The sequence below is a fragment of the Emys orbicularis genome, chromosome 8, assembly GCF_028017835.1.
Source record: "Emys orbicularis isolate rEmyOrb1 chromosome 8, rEmyOrb1.hap1, whole genome shotgun sequence".
Taxonomy (NCBI): Eukaryota; Metazoa; Chordata; order Testudines; family Emydidae; genus Emys; species Emys orbicularis.
Window position 1 is genome coordinate 94,843,839 of NC_088690.1, and position 20,672 is coordinate 94,864,510.

General features: G+C 40.2%; 1 protein-coding gene across 1 annotated transcript in view; it reads left to right on the forward strand.

Moving 5' to 3' along the window:
* The first annotated feature begins 340 nt into the window (after positions 1–340).
* The window catches only part of SFXN1 (sideroflexin 1), a 41,706-nt gene continuing 21,374 nt past the window's right edge, over positions 341–20,672 (forward strand). Inside the window, exons 1-5 of the mRNA XM_065409490.1 lie at positions 341–385; positions 16,327–16,501; positions 17,259–17,429; positions 19,356–19,454; positions 20,072–20,147. Coding sequence (XP_065265562.1) covers positions 16,332–16,501; positions 17,259–17,429; positions 19,356–19,454; positions 20,072–20,147 — 516 coding nt within the window. The 5' untranslated portion in view covers positions 341–385; positions 16,327–16,331. The remainder of the gene's footprint in view (positions 386–16,326; positions 16,502–17,258; positions 17,430–19,355; positions 19,455–20,071; positions 20,148–20,672) is intronic.

Consider the following 20,672-nt stretch of genomic DNA (forward strand, 5'->3'; position numbering starts at 1 on the left):
CATCTCACTGAGTTTGGGGCGGCGCAGGGAACCGGGGAAGGGAAATGCCCCCCAGGGGCTGCAAAGGGGCCTCATTACAAAACGGAAATAACAAGCTACGGCTAATACCAATGCTTTTCCCCATCCACCCGGCTGCCTGCCCCCGCCCATCTCTTCCCCGCCCTCAGCTCCCCCTCCCCGTTCCTACCCCATTGCTCCGGCCTTGCTGCCCACCCCCTCCCCATCTCTTTCTCCCTCGTCTCCATCGGGTGCTGCCCCCTCCCCCGCGCATCTCGTCTCCTCCCCTCGGCGGGCCGCGCAGGGCCGGGCGCCCGCCTCCAGTTCCCGCCTGCCCGGCACTGGCTGACTCTCTTCCGGCGGCGGGCTGTGCGGAGCGGCGGGCGCTGTGAGTACGCGACAGCGGGAACCCCGCAAGGGTTAACGCCACCTGCCCTCCCCATCCCCGGGGACCTGGGGCAGCCTCCGGGAGGGGGAGTTAAGCTTCCTGCCGCAGCCCCCTCCACGCGCGGGGAACTGGGTACTCCTCTGCAGCGAGCCCCCTCCCGGACAATCGCATCCCCAAAAGACCGGTGACTGGGTGGCAGCTTCCCCCGGGAGTTAAGTCCTTCTGCAGAGTCCCTCCCCCTATGCAGGAGGGAGGCCTGGGGGTCATCCCCTAATGCAGCAACCTCCCTCCAGGTTAACCCCCCAATTAATAAACAGGCATGATATTGCAGAGTGGGGGGGGGGGGATCGGTGCTTGGCCCGTGCCCTCCACGGTTCATAGGCTAGCTAGTAGCATGCACACTCGCCCTGGGTGACCGGTGGGTTCCTTTATGCTGGAGCTCCTGCTCCTCGTGTACCCCCAACCTATACACGCATGTGACTTGACTAATGCACCCGGTTTGGGGAGCGATGTATAATCAAGATGAGGGCATTAAGGAGGCAAGGGGGGCAGATTTATACCTAGGCACAGTAAAGATCCTCAGTTTCAATCCTTTCAGGAAAAGATGCATTATAATGAGAAAAGGTACCATGATGAGGGCCATATAGAGTGTCTAGTTAAAAAGAAATAATTCCTGGTTCAGTTTCCTGTTGACACAGATAAGGGGAAGAAAACACATTAACCCTCCAGAGGAGGCAAGTTTGAAGCAATTGCCTTTGGGGATGAAATGAAGAGCTTGAAATAACTGTCCGTTAGCAGGGGGTATTCACCCACGAAAGCTCATGCTCCTATACGTCTGTTAGTCTATAAAGTGCCACAGGACTCTTTGCTGCTTTTACAGATCCAGACTAACACGGCTACCCCTTTGATACTTGTTCGTTAGCAAAGAAGCTCTTTGAAAAAATAGGGGAGAAATGTGTGGTGAATGCCCATGTGTAATTCAGGGGAGGCAGGGATCCGAGGAGGGGTTGTAAATTGAAAGCACACTGCTGAGCTGGCTGCTGCTGCAAACCTCTAGCATCTGGAGGTGGCTTCAGTGCAGAATGATGAAATCTCCCTTTAAGTTACACACCAAAGATGGCTGCTGTATTGAAGAGTCAGTCTCAGCAGCAGGCCCTATCCATTTAACACAGACTATAGCTTTTGTTGCTAGGCGACAAACAGGACTTACTTTTTGCCTTATAAATGTATCTGGTAGTATTGTTGTGATGGGAGGGGCTGGTTCTAGCATGTGATGTGTTTTTATTAATGCAGTTGGAAAAGTAGACATTGCAGTGAAAGCTTTCTGGTTTCAACTGATAGTTACCAGCAAATGCTATTTTAGGGTAGAAAAAATTTGGCAACTCATTTGTAATTTTCTGTATCACTATCTTGCAATGCCGCTGACTCCCAGCTATCATCTTTTAAACTGGGGCTGCCAGCATAACGCAGAGAGGGAACAGCACCGCTAAATGACAAAGATAAATCTGAAATATGCTGAAAATTTGGCATCATGTAAAGATGCTCCTCTCCCCAAAATTATCATTTAAAACCATCTAGCACTAATTATAATGAGAGGTGTTGGCCTCATGTCTCTGGAGCCTGAAGTCTTTTTATCATCACACCAGTTACAGTATGAGTATTTGCAATGTGTGCTGCCCCATCATTGCCTTGTCAGACTGCTTCAGCCTTGAGGTGGAGGGGTCACCTTTTCCAGGTGGGAGGGAGTAGTTTGGTCCCCAGGGTCTTCAGTCCCTGGCTTCTCCACAGAAACTGTCAAAAGACAGGTCATTATGATGGGCATTTTCAGGTCTGGGGGAAGGAAAATCCATATCCATTGGGGACAAGACTGAGACTACTCAAAAAGAGCACATCTACACAGCAGTTAAACACCCGTGGCTGGCCTGAGTCTGCTGACTCGGGCTCAGGCTGCAAGGATGTAAAATGGCTGTGTTGGGCCAGACCCCAAGATCTGGCATCCCAGGAGGTAGGGAGGAGGGGTCTCAGAGCCCGGACTCCAGCCCAACCTCGGACATCTACACAGCGATTTTTATCTCTGCAGCCCTAGCCAGAGTCAGCTGACCCGGGCCAGCCATGGCCATGCCACAGGTTTTTAATTCTAGACCCAAAAAGGGTGACGGGGGTCGGATCTCTTGATGATGACCTGTTCTGTTCATTCCCTCTGGGGCACCTGGCATTGCCACTGTCAGAAGACAGGATACTGGGCTAGATGGATCTTTGGTCTGACTCGGTATGGCCATTCTTATGTTCTTAAAAGGCCAGTGTGTTCATTTCAAAATTAAGCTACTGAGAATGGTTACCAAATTTTCATAGCATTAGCATCCTCATAAATCATGCTGTGATGTGTGGCGCATCATAATAAATTATAAGGGCGTCGGCTTAAATTAATAGTTACTGCCATTCGCTTAAATGAGCTTTTCCATCACAGCAGTTTGTTTTAATGCCATCTCCCATTCTGATAGGCAAGGTTGCACAGGGCTTGAAAAATGTACCCAACATCATGGGTGGCAGGTATAATAGGCCAGAGGAGGCTCTGCCTCCCCTAGCGCTGCCGCTGGACCCCGGTTGCAGGTTCAAGGGGGGAAATTTTTGCTTTTTATTATGCCCCATGCAGGTTCCGGGGTGGCTGAGGAGGCAGTATGTGCTGTTCAGCTTCCTAGGTTCCTCAGAATTTTCTCCGTGGACTCCAGGGCGATTACTGATGAACCCAGGGTTGCTGTCTGAATAACACATTCCGCTTCCTCAGCCGCCCCGGAACCTGCATGGGGCATAGCAAAAGCTCAGGTTCTTCTTCCGGAAGAAGAGAAGAGCTTTTGAATTTTTGAGGGGTGGTTTGGGGGTCTGTGGAGGGGAGGTGTGGCTGCGGGGGCTCCGGCCAGCCCAGAGCTCCTCTGAGCAGGTTGTGGGGGGCTCAGGGCTTCAGCTGGCCCAGGGCTCCTCTGGCCATGGGGGGAGAGCTAGAGGGGGCCGGGAGTCTTGGGGCTCTGGCCGTGGAGGGGAGCCAGGGGGTCTCAGGGCTCCAGCCACGGGGAGGCAGCAAGGGCTCTCGGGCTGTTGCAGGGAGGGGGGCTCGGCGCTCAGGCTGTGGGGGGGAGGGGATATTGGGGCGCCGGCTACGGAGGGGGGAGGGGGGCTGCAGCCGCGAGGGGGGCAGGGATCTCAGGGCTCTGGCCACGGAGGGGGTCTCGGGCTGCTGCAGGGAGGGGGGCTCAGGGCTCGGGCCGTGGGGGGAGGGGATCTTGGGGCTCCGGCTGCGGAGGAGGGAGGGGGCTGCGGCAGTGGAGGGGGCTTGGGCTGTGAGGGGGCCAGGGATCTCGGGGCTCTGGCCACAGAGGGGGGCTTGGGCTGCGAGGGGGGCCAAAGGGGTTCGGGAATCCGGCCACTGCAGGGCTCAGGCTGCCAGGGGGAGGAGGTCTCCAGGCTCCGGCCGTGAGGGGAACAGGGGGGCTCGGGCTCCAGCCGCAGGGTGGGGGGGTGGAAGGGGCGGAGCCAGGGGCTAGCCTCCCCGAAGTGGGGCTCGACCCACTGCCCATGCCCAGCATCTACTAGCCCAAACACTAAGCCTACTGAGCAGGCTGAAATAACATCAGTACCCCTCTGAGCTAAACCTCCTTCCCTATCTCATGCAGGTTAAATACATCCCTGCTAGTCTTTCTCTGGAAGCACTCTGCTTCTCCAGTTAAAGCTGGACCTCCCACACAACCTGCCTCCTCCTCATTCAATTTATGCTGGTCAGACACACAGAGTCCTCTACTGGAGTGGCAGGAGGACCCTTGTCTTACCAACAAAGCCTGCTGCTATGGTGACAGGCATCTGGGGCCATTCTCTTGGACTTCAACCTGCCCAAAAACAGGGATCATCAGGCTGAGGATCAGGGAGATGTTGGATAGAGTGAAGGAGAGAAATAGTGGGTCCCCTGCCTGCCAGCACAACAGAACGCCCTACCACCAAGCAGAAGGGTTGGGAGTGGGGGGGCTTTGCTGACATCAACTCAGCAGAGTCCTCTTCTGGGATTTCCCACCCCCCCCCCACACTAGTGCCTTTGCCTGAGGTTTTGGAAGTTGCAGTTCCCATTGTACATAAACGCTGTCTCCTCAATCATTAGCAGTGTTGGAACCCTCCTGCCCACCCATCATAATAACATTAGCTGTCCCCTTTTTACTCTGGCGCTAGAGATGTCCATCTGTAGAATTAGGAAGGCATCACTGCCTCGTTTACACTTGGTTCACTTTTAGAAGTTTATGTTCACAATTATAAGGTCTAGAAACTTTATTTTATTTTTACTTTATTCAATGAATGCTTAGATTCTGCAGAACCGGTAACACTTGTACAGAGAAGATTTCTACTCACCCAGGAGTTAATGAATTTGTCACTGTGATTTTAGTAACCAGTACAATTTAAAATGTTCTAAAACCTTAAATTTTGACTACAGCTAACTTCAGTGCTGTTCATTTGTATTTTAATGTGAGTAAAAAAGTTACCAAGTGTATGGGCCCTTCGAAAACTCATCTAATCTATGACTAATTGTATCACATATAGTTGCTGCTTCATTTGTGACTGTTGCGTTAGGTTACAAAGTAGCTGTAGAACATTTTACATTTAATAAAGAAAAAAGTGAACTTTGAAACATTACAGTTGAGAGTTTAATTCCTGATGACTTCTGAACGTGCAGTTTTCAGACCCATTGCAGCTACTGTTGTTATCCTTTAAACAAAGTTTAAAGTCTTCCACTGCTGCTGATTCCATGGTAAAACTAACAGTAGCCTTTGTACTAAAAACTCTTGTTTAGACTTTGCTCTGGTTTGTGGTTTCATTTTCAGAGGAGGATACTGTCACTTCTTATGATATTTATAAACTTTATTCCCCATTAAGACAGGTTTCAGAGTAGCAGCCGTGTTAGTCTGTAACCGCAAAAAGAACAGGAGTACAGGACACTTGAAAAAAAATTGTAAATGTTTCCATCTTATCAAAGAGTAAGTAAGGAGGGGCAAACTTGAGTGTGTTTAGTAGTATTGCTTTTAGATGCCCCTTCAAATTACCCTCCTAAATATCAGAAGGGGAGCAGAAAAGACATAAAAACTATTAAATAAAGTTTCTGTCAAAAACTGATTTAAAAAAAATTAGTCAATTAAAAAATGAGTTGAGAGTGTCCCTTAAAGAGTTCTTATCTGTTATGCACAAACATCTTTTATAATGTCTTCTAAAGTGCCATGCACACCTAACTATATATGAAGATAAGGACCCTGGTCTGAGGAGTCTAATCTCAGGCCATGTTTCTGCTAAGAATTGCATATGGACTACTCACAGTGCATCAAGTTAAGCACAGGCATGGTTTTATTTATTTATTTATTTATTTATTTATTTATTGCAGGACTGGGGCATCCCTAGTCCCAACTACTCAGACACTTAAAATTATCCATGTTTGTCAGTGTTTGCAAGACCTGGGCCTAAATGGAACATAATGCAGACAAAGGAGGAGGAAGAGATGCGGGAGAGAAAGTTATACATAATTTTATGCATCTGACTTCTTTCTTAATAAGACTGTATTGAAGTTAGACTAAACTGACATAGGACAGGTTTTTTTTACCCAACTAACTTAATCTGGAGGCACTGCGGTCCAGTGGATAGGAACATTGGACCTTACCACTGGATGACACTGTTGTAGGAGACCTAGTTTCTATTTCCAATTCTGTCATTGCCTTTCTCTCTGTCCTTTGACAAGCCATATAACCTCTCTGTGACTGAATTTCCACATCTGTACATTCAGGATAACGATTCCTTCTTTTATGAAGCATTCGGAGATCTATAAGTGAAAAGTGGTTTATAAATATTGTTGTTTATGATATTTTTCCTCATAATCTTGAATTCTGGATTAGAACCATCTGGATCTATATGTACAAGTTTTATTAAAAAGTAAATATACTTTGAATTCAAGTGGTGGATGTGTTGTGTTACTGGAATCAGTGAAAAAAAATTATTGTCCAAAAGTAACAAATAAAAAAATATATATGTTTATATATCCACAACAGAAACAATTGTTTAACTGTGTTATATAAAAATATCTTTGGGGTTTTTAATACTTTCCCATAGTGCGTGTCCTTGCATTGTGACAGTCACTTCAGCTTGACTGTTCAGTGTGAATTATGTTAATAGTTGACATGTCTGCATAATTAATTTTGTTTTTCAGCATCTCTGCTACTGAGCTGTTTGAAAAGGAATGCTGACAATAACTGGAAGCTGAATAACTGATGAGATAATTGTGCTGCTTGTGTTTAATTTTCTCAGATTTTGAAGCATCAGGGATGAAAATGTTGTGGCGCTATTGATTCAAAACTCTTATTAAATAGATTATTCCACTTCTGATGGTGTTTATTAAATAATGTAATCTCTGGAAGTGATAAAATAAGATGCCAAAAAAGAGCAGTAAATGATTTGATCGCTGTTGAGCTCTGGCTTCATCAGATGGCTGTAGCTGCCGAAATCTTTTTACAAGATTTGTTCATTTACTTCCCATGCATGTTCCCTTTAAAAACTTTTCATTAAATTTATCTGATTTCCTGAGTTATCTTAATTTTATGTAACCAAAATGTCCACCATTTTTCTTTTCTTACTATTTTATTAGTCGTAATATTCAGGTACAGATTTTGTATCACTAAGGATATAGTTCTGATCACAGTATAAATCAGGAGTAACTCCATTGAAGTGAGTGGAGTTAAACAAATGGAAAACTAGTGTAAGTGAGATCAGAATCAGGTCTTACATAATTTGTTATAAAATTTATTTGATCGCTTCTGGTGTTGGATTTTTGTGCCTTCAGACTGATTAAGTAAGCTGTGGCATTCCTCTAGGGCAATTTAAAACTAGCTCTCTGAAAATTAATGTATCTGATTAAGATAGAGCTGATTAAAATACTGTTACAAGACCACATGAATACAAGGTATTGTACCAGTTCCCGGGATCTTTGGCTGCAGGCTCATTATTTCACCAGAAAAGAGAATTATGCCTTCCAGTTAAGTAGGGCGTCTTCAATACATTTAAAAAATAGCCATGATAAAAATACCTTTGTGCACAGTTCCCATTTCTTGTTTCATAGTTGAAGTATTTTTTATATATAGGAGTATATTTAAGTATAGGGACAGTTTCCAAAGTATTTGTTAAAACACTTTGCTTGTATAAGCAGCAAAGAGTCCTGTGGCACCTTATAGACTAACAGACGTATTGGAGCATGAGCTTTCGTGGGTGAATACCCACTTCGTCGGATGCATGTAGTGGAAATATCTAGAGGCAGGTATAAATATGCAAGCAAGAGTGAGTCAGGCTAGAGATAACAAGGTTAGTTCAATCAGGGAGGATGAGGCCCTCTTCTAGCAGTTGAGGTGTGAACACCAAGGGAGGAGAAACTGCTTTTGTAGTTGGCTAGCCATTCACAGTCTTTGTTTAATCCTGAGCTGATGGTGTCAAATTTGCAGATGAACTGAAGCTCAGCAGTCTCTCTTTGAAGTCTGGTCCTGAAGTTTTTTTGCTGCAGGATGGCTACCTTTAAATCTGCTATTGTGTGTCCAGGGAGATTGAAGTGTTCTCCTACAGGTTTTTGTATATTGCCATTCCTAATATCTGATTTATGTCCATTTATCCTTTTACATAGGGACTGTCCAGTTTGGCTGATGTAGATAGCAGAGGGGCATTGTTGGCATATGATGGCGTATATTACATTGGTGGACGTGCAGGTGAATGAACCGGTGATGGTGTGGCTGATCTGGTTAGGTCCTGTGATGGTGTCGCTGGTGTAGATATGTGGGCAGAGTTAGCATTGAGGTTTGTTGAATGGATTGGTTCCTGAGTTAGAGTTACTATGGTACGGTGTGTAGTTACTGGTGAGAATATGCTTCAGGTTGGCGGGTTGTCTGTGGGCGAGGACTGGCCTGCCACCCAAGGCCTGTGAAAGTGAGGGATTGTTGTCAGGATGGGCTGTAGATCACTGATGATGCGTTGGAGAGGTTTTAGCTGGGGACTGTATGTGATGGCCAGTGGAGTTCTGTTGGTGTTTGCTTGTATAGTTTAGTTTGTATGGGATTTTATGTACATCTTCACTATTTACTGATCGTGGATGATAAATTATGCAGAACAGGAAAGAAATACATGAACTGTTTTTTCCATTCAGACTGTTGGTACCTACCTCTCTGTTAACAGATGGTCTACCAACAAGCAAAACAAAACAAAAATTGGGATTTTACAATCCCAATAGTACCAAGGACAATACTTCTATATAAAAAATATTTCTGTGAAAAGTTTGTAATTTTGTCAAGGCAAGGAAATATCCTTGCTGTTTGTTAGATGTGTACCATTTTAACAGTGCTTTCCACTGTGAAATCAGAAAGCTTAGCAGCTTTTTTTCAACTTTCGGGTGACTGCAAATTGTGGGCTCCTTACACTAATTACTCTTTATGTGTTCAGAGCACTTGGGTTTCATTACACTCAGAGAAATTAAATTTATTGTCGAAGTGTATAGAATGATCTTGAATCTCTGCATTTTCACTTGATACAAACTGTTTTCTTTCCTCCTTGGATTGTATCCATCACTTCAATGGATGATTCGATGTATTTTAGATTTTTCATACTTGCTTTTATTTTCTCAAGATTTCTGCGTCTGCCAAATATACCATATACAGAAAAAATCTAGAGGAGGAAGAAAACCTTTTGTTTTCTTAGGTAGCTACTAATTAAGGTCCCCATCTTTCACTGAATTCCATGTGGACTGACAGCTGTGCCCACACAGAGCTCCAGGCAGGATTGGGTCCTAAAAATGGTGAACACGATTGTCGTTGGGTTTCATTCTTCATAAATCATTTAATATTTTGAAATGTTTTAACTGTAGTAATGAAAAATGTGGGGTTACAATAATTTTTAAAAGATAAGTAATGAACATTCTCTGCCATGGCATTTATCATTCTTTCCTTGGTGCATTAAGTTAATATGACAGGGTGGATAAAAATCAATATTTTTTTGAAAATAATCATAAAAATCAGATTTTTTTATTAAATCCAATTCTTTTAATTTATGTTAAATTATTTTTTCTTTTTAAAAATAAACCTCTTTAAAATATGCTAAGGCCTAATATTATTATTTCTTAAAATTTTTAAATAAAAAATAAATATGCTGAATCCATGAGCATCTATCAAAAACTTTGAGTACAAGGCTGCTTTTCTATGTAAAGAAAGAATCAAGGGGGAAAATATTTAACTTTTGAGGTCAAACTTTATAAATATGGCACAATAGACAGTAGGGCTTGATCCTGTGCTAGTGGGTACAAGAGTCTGATATCATCACAGCAGCCCAGCCTCTGACTCCAGGAAACATCATCAGGTGTCTCATCAGGATCATCCACTGAGCCAGCCTGGGTGGTCTCATACTCCTGTTTTTTTGGCTTTGCCTTAATGGAGCTCTGGTTTGACTCACTTCTCAAATTATGAATATTTATGACCCCACCCAGCATGGAAACGTACTCTCCAGCACATGGAAAAATAATGAAGCTTATCTATCCAAAATATTTAAGGTTAGTTGGTTTAATCAAAATAATTTTATATGCTGTTTTGTGTGTTTAATTAAATTCCAGTTACCGTCCTAATGCAGCTTGATGCAAATCGTGATCAGAAAGTTAATTATCTAGTAAATAGGCAATATATCATTTGCCATTTTCTAACATACTAAAAATGTATTATTAATAAGAATCTGAAACTATTAAGCTATATAATTGCTTAAATAAATGTACATAGTTATAATGTACCCTCCTAGGTGGCAAAAAGATGCACCAAATCTAGTGTAAAAGCTCTGTTTAGTTGTAAATCAATATGTTTTAATGGTCATATCAACCAATGAGAATGCATCTTTCTTTAGAAAATAAGTTTACAGTAATCTACTTTTCCATTTCCAGTTGATGATTTATCGAGGCTTTCCATTTGGTGATTAAAATCACAATTTCAATAGCCTTGATTTAAATCAGTCCATCCGATGAAACAATGTTGTTGGCCCTCTTCATCTTATTTAATTTTTAGTCATTTGAACATTCATCCTCAAGGAAAATGTAAACGCTTGTTTTCTATAGAAATGGCTCATTCCCATGTGAAGGAATGCCAGTCCTTTCAACAGCTGCTAGACTTAACAGTGCATCCTCTCCATCCTGTCTTGCAGTTGAAGCTTCCATGACCTTTTTCTGCTTCCCACCTACTCCCATATTTCAGATTATCCGTATCATGTTCCACTTCTGTAAAATTGATATTTAAATTATCACAGTCTTTTGCTGCTGAAAACTTGCTGAACTGATGCACTTCACATTTTAATAGTTAAAATGACAAAACACACAGTTGCAAATCCATTAGTTGTGGGCCATTTTTATTTTTTATGGATGGTCATTAAATCTAAGGCGCTACTATGTTAATTAATGAAGACATTGTTTTAAAGTAACCATCAAGAGTATGCTCCTGTAACTACCAAGAGTATGATCCCGCCATTGAAGTCATGATGAGAATTCTGTGTGGAGAGGGTATGCAGGAAAGTGTAGGAGAGGAACACAAAAAAGAAAATAGGAGGTGATGAGGCTATTAGAAATCTGAGAAGTTCATAGATTATGTGTAGAATTGGTTGAAAAACCAATTTAAAATGTCCGGGGAATTTTTTAAATTGTAAAAATGTTAAAATTTCATCAAAATATTTCAATTGTTGAAATATTTCAACCAGCTCCACAAGTGATTGAAAACCTGCATTTTTTGTGAGAAATACTTTTCATTAAAAAAATCAGATTTTTAATGAAAAATGTAGTGGAAAACTTGAAATGATTGAAACATCAGTCAGTTTCTACCAACTCTAGTTATGTAAAATGGTGAAAATTATACCTCTGTATGTGGGTGCAAAAGTGTCAGTGTAATTTACACAGAGAGGGTCCTACTTTAACAGACACTTTACACCCCTTCTTAGTTTCTTTTATAGATCTTCCCCTCCTCGTGTAAGTTACAGCAATTCAGGCTTGTTTATTCTCACGTATCAGTCAGTAACTTACAGTTCACCTCTGAATGTGGCCTATTAAATTTGGCAGGATGGAAGCTGACTTAAAATTTTACATGCTCCACACCTCTCAGGGAAATTCTAGATATTTTCCTGTCACTTTAGTGCTGGTTTTATGATCAGGAGAAACACTAATATTTAAATGAATGCATAACTTTACAATGTTAGCATTGCTTTGATGATTAAGCCAGGATTCATGCAGTGTATGATTTTGTGTACAGTCCCTGGCACTGTGTGAACCTTATGTAAATGTCAAAACCTTTTAAAAACAAAATGACACTTTGAAATGAATACAGTTCTTCTTTGTGGACCTCTTTCTTAGAAATAGGAAAGATTATATAGCACTGTGGAAGAATTCATCACATTAAGTGTTAGAGATTAAAAATGGGCTATTGGCAACAGTGTATCAAAGCAAAAGTTCATTACCTTAAATATATGAAACAGGTCATATTGGCTTGTTTCAATTTATTGTATATTACAGGCTAACAAAATCTGAAAATGCAGGTTTACATTTTCATTTATTATTTGAATGCTGGTAACATTGTTGATGCTATATAGAATTTAGAGGAAGGTACAGCACATGCCCCAGGGAGCTTGGAAAGATCCACAACATGCTGGGTCTCAACATTTGGAAGTAGCAGGGTTTATTTTTTTTCCCCCTCACATTTTACTAAGAATAAAATACTGCTTAGAAAAAGAATCTGCCCCTACTGTATAATGATTTGGCCAGACAAGTTTCTCACATGTGAGCAAACATTACCTACATGGATCTGGTAGAATCACCTGCATCAGTTCAATAGTCTACCTACTAAAATTCCTAAGATAAAGTACCAGTTTATGCTTAATTGGGACATCTCCCAGAGATCAAATTGATGCCTAATGATACCAATGGCAATGAGTCTTGCTTAATTGCTTGTGGTCCTCTTGAAGATCTCTTGGAAGTTTCAACTAACGCTTAATGTGTGAGCCCTTTTTGAGTAAGGCAGGACCAAGAGAGCATAAGATGCTTATGATGCACTCTGTGCGCTGACTCAGTTTATTTCCACATGCTAGTTAATAGTCTATAAAGCCCATTAGACGACAAGTGGGAATTCTTTTTCTTCCTTCCCTCCCTCCCCCAACTGGATAATTTGTGAGAATTTATTTACCACACTATCATAGAGTATGTAAGTAACTGCTGTAGCAGAGATGGTTAAAGATTAGTATTCAGACATTCTGGGTTCTGTTCTTGGCTTTGACTTGCCTTGTAGCCATGAGCAAGTTATTACTGCTTTGCCTCAGTGTCCTTATCTTTAAAATGGGGGAAATGATACCTCACAAAGTTGTTGAGAAACCTGATAAGTGTTAATAAAGGTCTTTTGAGAGCCTTTGTGAAAGTCACTGTATTATTCGATTGTACTGGTCTATTAGCAGTTACGTAGTTATCATGAAGAGTATCTTCAGCATTTCAAAGTACCTTTATAAATAGCCTGTCATTGTGCCAACTTGTTTCTTTGGAAGTCCATGAATTAGAAAAGTGTTTCCCCTTTTTGATGAAGGAAGGTTGCCAACTTTCTATAAAAAAATGCAAATAGACACTGCTATCTCCTAACTAAGATTCCCTTTCGATTTAATAATAGAACTAGATTCCCAACCTCCCACCCCCATACTGAGTTGCTTTTATTATCCTTCTAGTATCCAGGGGGACTTTGAGCTTCTCTTGTGTAAGCTAATTTTGGAACTTTGAAATATGGGAGATAATGTAAGTTATCTGTATATTTAACATGTACTGAAACTATATTTACAGTAAGTTTGGACAACAGAGTTAGTGCTCTTTGAGTCCCCTGGTTTATGATTACTTATTTTAGTAAATATACAGCAGTTTTGAAGATATTTACGGTTCTTGGAAAAATCCCCACTTTCCTGGAGTTCTTTCAGAGAAAGAAATAGTGAAGTTCGTAATGGAAGGAAGTTATGACAAAAAGCAAGAAAGAGGTAATAAGTAGAGCTGGTACAATAATAAGTGACTATATTTTTAAAAGTTCACTGGTAATTATTGAATAATTCAGTTGACATATACTCTTGTGCAATATTAGACTGACTTCTTAACTGATCAAAGGCTATTTAATGAATATATCATTTGATGACTACTTGTGAAATTCATTGAATAATTATATACAACAAATTTTGTTTTCTGTTATTCAGCTAGGTAATAAAACTGTATTAAATAGAAAGTTGATTATCATGAGTACAGTACAATATTGAATTGCAACAACAATCAGCACATAATGGTGCCATTTAAATTGCAAGGTACTGGCCTGAAAAGGAGTGGTGGCACTAGTATTTTTAATCTTGGCAAGAAGATGTAGATCTTGGGCTAATAGGTATTGGGCATCAACTGCAGTAGATAAACCCTTTTTATCTGGGGACCAGTAGTGCATTCTGCTGCAAGTGAGCCAGTTAGGTCAGTGGGAACTATTCATGTGCCCTAATCATTACTGGAAACTGTCCTTATTTCATCTTTATTTTTTCTGGTTTCACAAGGTTGTGTTCTATTTCAAATTTAGGTCCCATCTGTTGGAAAGACCTTAGCACACTTTGCTTTGACAAGGCCAGCATTCAGAATAGCTAATTTGACTTTGTTGCCAAATAATCCAACCTCTTAATCCAATGCAATTGTCAAAATAAAAGATGTGAGAATCTGGATGCTTTGAGCGTCTTTGAAATGACCTTCCATGTGACAGCATAGGCTTCTGTTTATTGAGACAGTAACAACATTCCTAAAACAGCATTGCACAAGCAGTGCATCACAGACCTCCTGTAGTAAAATAGCCAGGCTAATAACACTTGTCTAGAGAAACATTTAGACGCTTAAATGATCTTAACACATTAAGAGTATAAACCAGGAAAACAGTCTTAAAACATCAGACAATAGTGTTCACTGGCTGCAGTATGCACTCATGATTTGTGCTTTTTGTTTAGTCAGATGTTTGCAGCCTTTGAGTTAATACCTCTGTGACGTTGCACTCTATATGATTTTATGAAAATATGTTAATAAGTGTGAATATAATGTAACTGGAATATGCTTCATGCAAAAGGTCTCTTGTAAGGTATCATTACAAATCTTATAATCTACTGAGTGTGGTCATCCTATTTGTATAAATGTATCACTCTTGTATCTGAAACTAGAAATATGAAGTATAACTCTGAGGTCCTATTGTAATTATGCAAAGTGTGGGCCATTAATGGTGGTTTGGAATTTTGATGGCTTCCATTAACCAGGACAGTTGACTGTAGATGGCTCTGTTTACTTCAGGAGCGGCGCCAGGGTTTTTGGCGCCCTAGGCGGGGGTCCTTCCGCACTCCCGGTCGTCGTCGGAAATTCTGCGGCGGGGGGGGTCCTTCCGCGCTCCCGGTCTTCGGGGCACTTCGGCGGCGGGTCCCGGAGCGCGGAAGGACCCCCCTGCCGCCGAATTGCCACCAAGGGCGGCAAAATGCTGCTCCCCCAAATCCTGGCGTCCTAGGCAACAGCCTAGGTCCCCTATGGACATGGACATGCTCCAGCTCCAGTGACGTCAGGGGGAGCTGAGCATGTGCTCTTGCTGGTATGATCTTTTGCCTGCTTTTGCTGTAGTGTCTACAGTGAAACTGTCATTCTCTCAAGGTCTTGTGTTTGATCACATATTGGGTTTTATGTGTTTACTTTTCTTTTTCACTGAAGTCTGTAAGTCTGTGGTTGTTTTCAATACTAGACAGAATACCATACTGTTTAAAAATTAATGTTTAGAAATGCATTGAAAAAACATTGTTTTTATGGTCCCATTCAGTCTTAAACCCATAAGAAACACAACGGGTTGTCTTTAACATCACTTCTCAGTTAGATGTATTTTAACATCCATTTGCCTGTTTTAGAGGGCTGTGAGAAGCATTGCCTTTGAAATACAATTGTTTATTGACCCCAACCAATCATTATTAATTAGCATTTTCCACAGACTTATTTAGTAATTAGACAGAATGAATGGTTGAGCAGATGATATTTGTTCTTGGTGTGGAAGCAACTATTATTACTGCAAACTATGAATAAGTCACCCTGTTCTACTGAGGTGGTAGAACACTGCTAGGTCTGTGAGGTTAACTGGCAGAGGTGCTCTTTCCTGCCTTTATGCCTAGGAAAACTGGCACACCTTCTTAGTGTTATGGATTGCTTGGTAACACTTTTAAAAGTAAAGGATAATCTACAGTAAGGTCTAGAAAATGCAGCTGTTACAGTAAAAGATATTGTATTGTGTGTTTCTAACTTTAATTTTGTTTTGCTGTGCCAGAATTTTTTTACAGGCTTTCTCACAAAATACAGTGGCAGAAGAATAGTTTAACTCACTTAAAGCCTGTCTTCTCAATTTAATTTTTAATTCGCTTTAAGTCACTTTATTCCAGTCTGGTGGAGTGTCGAGAGAATACATAATTAATTCAAGTAAAGCAAATACTGAATTAGTATTTTGCGTTATCCATTATTTTGTGAGGCTATTATCAATAACATTCTGCTCTTCAGTTACTCATCTTCTGAGAACCATTCTTTTACTGTGCAGCTATTTAAGAGAAGGAATGTAGAAATATATATGTATGTTCAGATAAACTTGCACTTGTTCCTCATGTGAATGACAATTTGACTAATGCCAATCACTTTGTTGTTTGCGGAAAGCATATGGGATAAATACATTGCATTCAAAGTATGTACTTGCTCATTTAGGGTTTTTAATGGAATTTTAGAGTGTTTGGCACCTAGCAAGATTACACCCTTAGAGGTTCTCGGTACATTATGTATTACTAAGAATTATCAAATTGAAATATTTTTTCTTTGCACACAGAGTTCATGAAAATGTCAGCAGATATACCATTAGACATTAATATCAAGGAACCCCGTTGGGATCAAAGCACTTTTGTTGGACGAGCCAATCATTTCTTTACTGTAACGGATCCCAGGAATATTTTATTACCTAATGAACAACTAGAAAATGCAAGAAAAATTGTTCATGATTACAGGTATGATAGTTGGATATTTTTGGCCATCAGTAATAATGACCATTTTTTTTCTTGGACCATAAGTGATTGTGGTTTGCTAAGTGTCACTCATATCAATAGGTGATTATATCCATCTAATGAAATATTTAAAACATTTTCAACCCAATATCGCTTCCTTTAGGTATTCTATTGTATCTTCTTGTAATGCCAAGTATATGTGATATTTAAAATAGTAGCATCTAGAGTTATGAATTAACAAATGACATGGTCTGAGAACCCGTGCTAAGAAAGCACTCTGGTCTATGGATGAGCTGTCTAATTCCGATAAATAGTTGGTATGACAGCAATACTGAGAGCTAACTTTGACTACTTGTTCTATTATTTGAGATAAATAGCTTCTCAGATACCTGAAGATAAATTTTCAGACTTGGGCATGGGTTTTTGTCTATGTGATTACTAGTGATTTTAATGGAAGTTATATAGCTGAAATCTCTACATTCTTTTGAACAGGTAGAATGTTGTTATGGGCAGTATCAGCTAAGGTTCCTAACCATTGCAGGGAATTTTGATTCTTTCTTCAGCAAGCTATATAAAGGCTAATCTACCAAATGCACTTGTCAATGGGGTTCTTAACATGCAGTACAATAGAAGCTAAAGTACAATACTCACTTCTGTCTTTTTAAATTTATTCTGTTCATCCAAAAGTCCTTTGGTACCATATTTGTTTGTTTATACTAATTGCTATATTTTATAACAACATTTTTTATTTGTTTCCAAGACAAGGTATTGTGGCCCCTGGGCTGACAGAAGATGAACTATGGAGAGCAAAATATGTGTATGATTCAGCTTTTCACCCAGACACCGGTGAAAAGATGATTTTGATTGGCCGAATGTCAGCTCAGGTACCAATGAACATGACTATCACAGGTTGTATGATGACCTTTTATAGGTAAGTGATGCCACTATAACACAAACACTGTTAGTAAATTAAGTAGGTAATATTTAATGTAATTAGCTCATCGGAACATTTTAAAAGATGTTTTATAAATACTTTTTTAAATATAAAATGTTGCCTCCTTTCCTCTTCTGTCCTTGCATCCCTTTTACCTGCATTTATTGGTCGTTTCCTCTAGAAGTAGCTGTGAGGTGAGCCTTTTAGCCTCCTCTAATAATTCACCAAATATCCTGTTTTTCCTCATTTAACTGAGGAAGTTGAATGTTCCAAAATCCCGTCCATATAGGAGATTTATCTGGAGAACTAAGAGGAGGAGATTCTGTCTGAGAATTCTTACTGTAGAGATCTGGCATGTAGGATGCTCTCTGCAAAGTAAGTGTTAAACATCCTTCAGTCTATCAGTCGTCCAGTCCCATGTCCCTTTTATTACCTCCCTTTTCCTCAAAAGCACCTGAATTATCCTTATTCCAAATCTTCACAAATTCAGTGGAGTCTACTTTCAAAGGCCAGTCTTAGTATCTTCTGTGAGCAGTCTTTGCACTTGAATTTTATTTTATTTATTTATTTCTGAAATAATATTATTTTTCTTAGAAGAACCAGTGGAGAAGTTAGAGGCAATAACATTATTGTATTTGATTCAGTGATTCTAAAATTATCCTTACTTTATCTTATCACTTTATCAAAACCAACAAAAACAAATATCAGTGCAATCTATATTAAGAAATGTAAACGATTTGCTGATCTCTGTGTCCTTTGTCTCTGCCAATGACTTGTCTTCTGGAGCTTTTCCACTGAACAACCTGGTAATTATAATATTTTGTCATCTGAAAAAGGCCCCACAAGTGCAATTTACTTGAATTTAATAGAAAGAATGTTCTAATCGATATTCTTTGTTCACATTAATGGGTTGTTTTCCATCTCAGAATTCATAGTAGAACAGTTACCCCCTCTCCACCTCCCCACATAGGCATTTTTAAAGCACCCATCTTGATAATATTATAGCAGTCACATCAGTTTTTCAGACTGTAGCTTTGAAAGTTAAGCATGATCTTTAGCTTTCTTGCTACCCCAACAGCTAAAGTGTTTAAATACTTTCAAGGTAGGATTTCTGTCTTGAGGCATCACCTTAGTAGCATTCACACAATTTAGAGGACGTCTCAGAGACTTTTTTTTCAAATGAATCTGTCATTGATCCTATATTGAAACAGATTTTACATTCATTCCTGTACAACATCAATGTTTATTGTTAGTTCATGCAGAAATGTTTGCTTATGCTTTGAGCTAATAATGAAAAAAATCACCTGTTGATTCTTGAACTCAAACAAATGTTTCAGGGTCAGAGGACATGTTTTATGTCACACTAGCAGACTGAAGAACTTTTGGAGTAAGTAGATTTAAAAGGTGTGTGTGTGTGTGTGTGTGTGTGTGTGTGTGTGTGTGTGTGTGTGTGTGTGTGTGTGTGTGTGTGTGTGTGTGTGTGTGTGTGTGTGTGTGTGTGTGTGAGTTCTCCAAAGAAAACTACCAATCCATGTGGTTGTGGAGCTGGGCGAGAAATAACCAGGTCTGTAAATGTAGTCTATATATAAGGTGGAAGTAAGTTCGTATATTTTTGTTCAATTTTTAGAAGTGAAGCTTTTGCCATAATGTCTCAGTTGTTGCAATTCACCTCCCATCTTGAGTGAATAATTAGGGTTGTGCTTTATTATACTGACTGCTGATATGGTTTTTAGTTGTGTTTTTGTGTTTGTTTAAAAATGTATTCTGTATTTTGATTACTGTAATAAACTAGTTTCTGATAACTTTGCTCAGATAAACAAGAACAGCCTAGCAGCTCTTCAGGTTCATACTCACCTTGCTTGGTATAACATCGCTCTTTTGTTAATGTCCATTTTAAAAAAAAACTCTTTTTCTTGTTTTAAGAACTACTCCGGCAGTGGTCTTCTGGCAGTGGATTAACCAGTCCTTCAACGCTATTGTAAATTACACCAACAGGAGTGGAGATGCCCCAATTACTGTCAGGTCAGATGCTTAACCAAATAGTTCAAATATCTTTGTAACCAGCACTGCCATCTATCTGAAGATGGTTGAGCTTCAGTAATTTCTGATGCAGTATGTGGACATGAGTCACTGCACAAATCAGTGTGAGTGCGTGCTAACAAATTAGCACAGTTGCGAAGAGATGCTTGAGAATGATTTGAGATTACAATTATGTTTAACCTTTTAAAAATGAATATAACTGCTATGAGTTAAGCAATCTTTTAAACGCCAACATAATCTCTAATAGAGATCTTCATTGCACTGTTTAACCAGTCATTTGAGAATGCTAAATTAGCTTGTTACCTTGTCAGAAGCTTTGGTTAATGTCTTTAATTAAGGACATCAACAGATTAAATATAGGACATACGATCCTTCACAGCCTCAGTTCAGAGAGTTGGACATATGAGCGAAAGCTAAAATGCGATGAACAGAATAAGATGCAGTGAGAAATTTGATTCCACATTAATAAAATGCAGCTTTGTTTTTAAACTAAGTTATTTTAGTACAGTATTGATGCATGTTGTTTTAGAATTTGAAGATTTTGCAAGTTAATACAAATACAGGTTGTGCAAGTGCAATCATTTTTATTTTTGTTTTAGCCAGCTGGGAACAGCCTATGTTTCTGCCACTACGGGTGCTGTAGCAACAGCTCTAGGACTTAATGCACTAACCAAGGTATTGAATTTTTCTTAGTTAAACTTTTATGTTTAGTAGAATTTTAGTGGCTTAGTCATCCTCTGGTACCTCTACATCTTGTTAAACACAATTCCCATTATGGAACTATAATTACCTACTGCTCGTTTAGAACTGCAGATTGATTTTTCAGTGGCCCATCCCTCCCTCTTGCTAGTGCAAATTGCATGTACTCCATTTTTACACTGGCAGTGTTACATGTCTAAGTATCTTTTGGAAGAAAATCAGGAAATTAGACCAGTAAGCACTAAGATATATATGCTCCTCATCCATTCATGTGAACAAAATGTGCAGGAACATTTTTTGTAGATGCAAAACTGCACCGGCAAACGTGGAGGCTGAACCTCAGTCTGGCTGAACATTTGGCCATAAGTGTCCAAGGCTATGGCTATGCTGCAGTCAAACTGCAATCAAAGATGTGATTGCGGCTCAGGTAGGCATAACATGGCTAAAAATAGCAGTGAAGACATGACGCCACCGACCCTGGCGTAGGCTGTATGAGCCCTT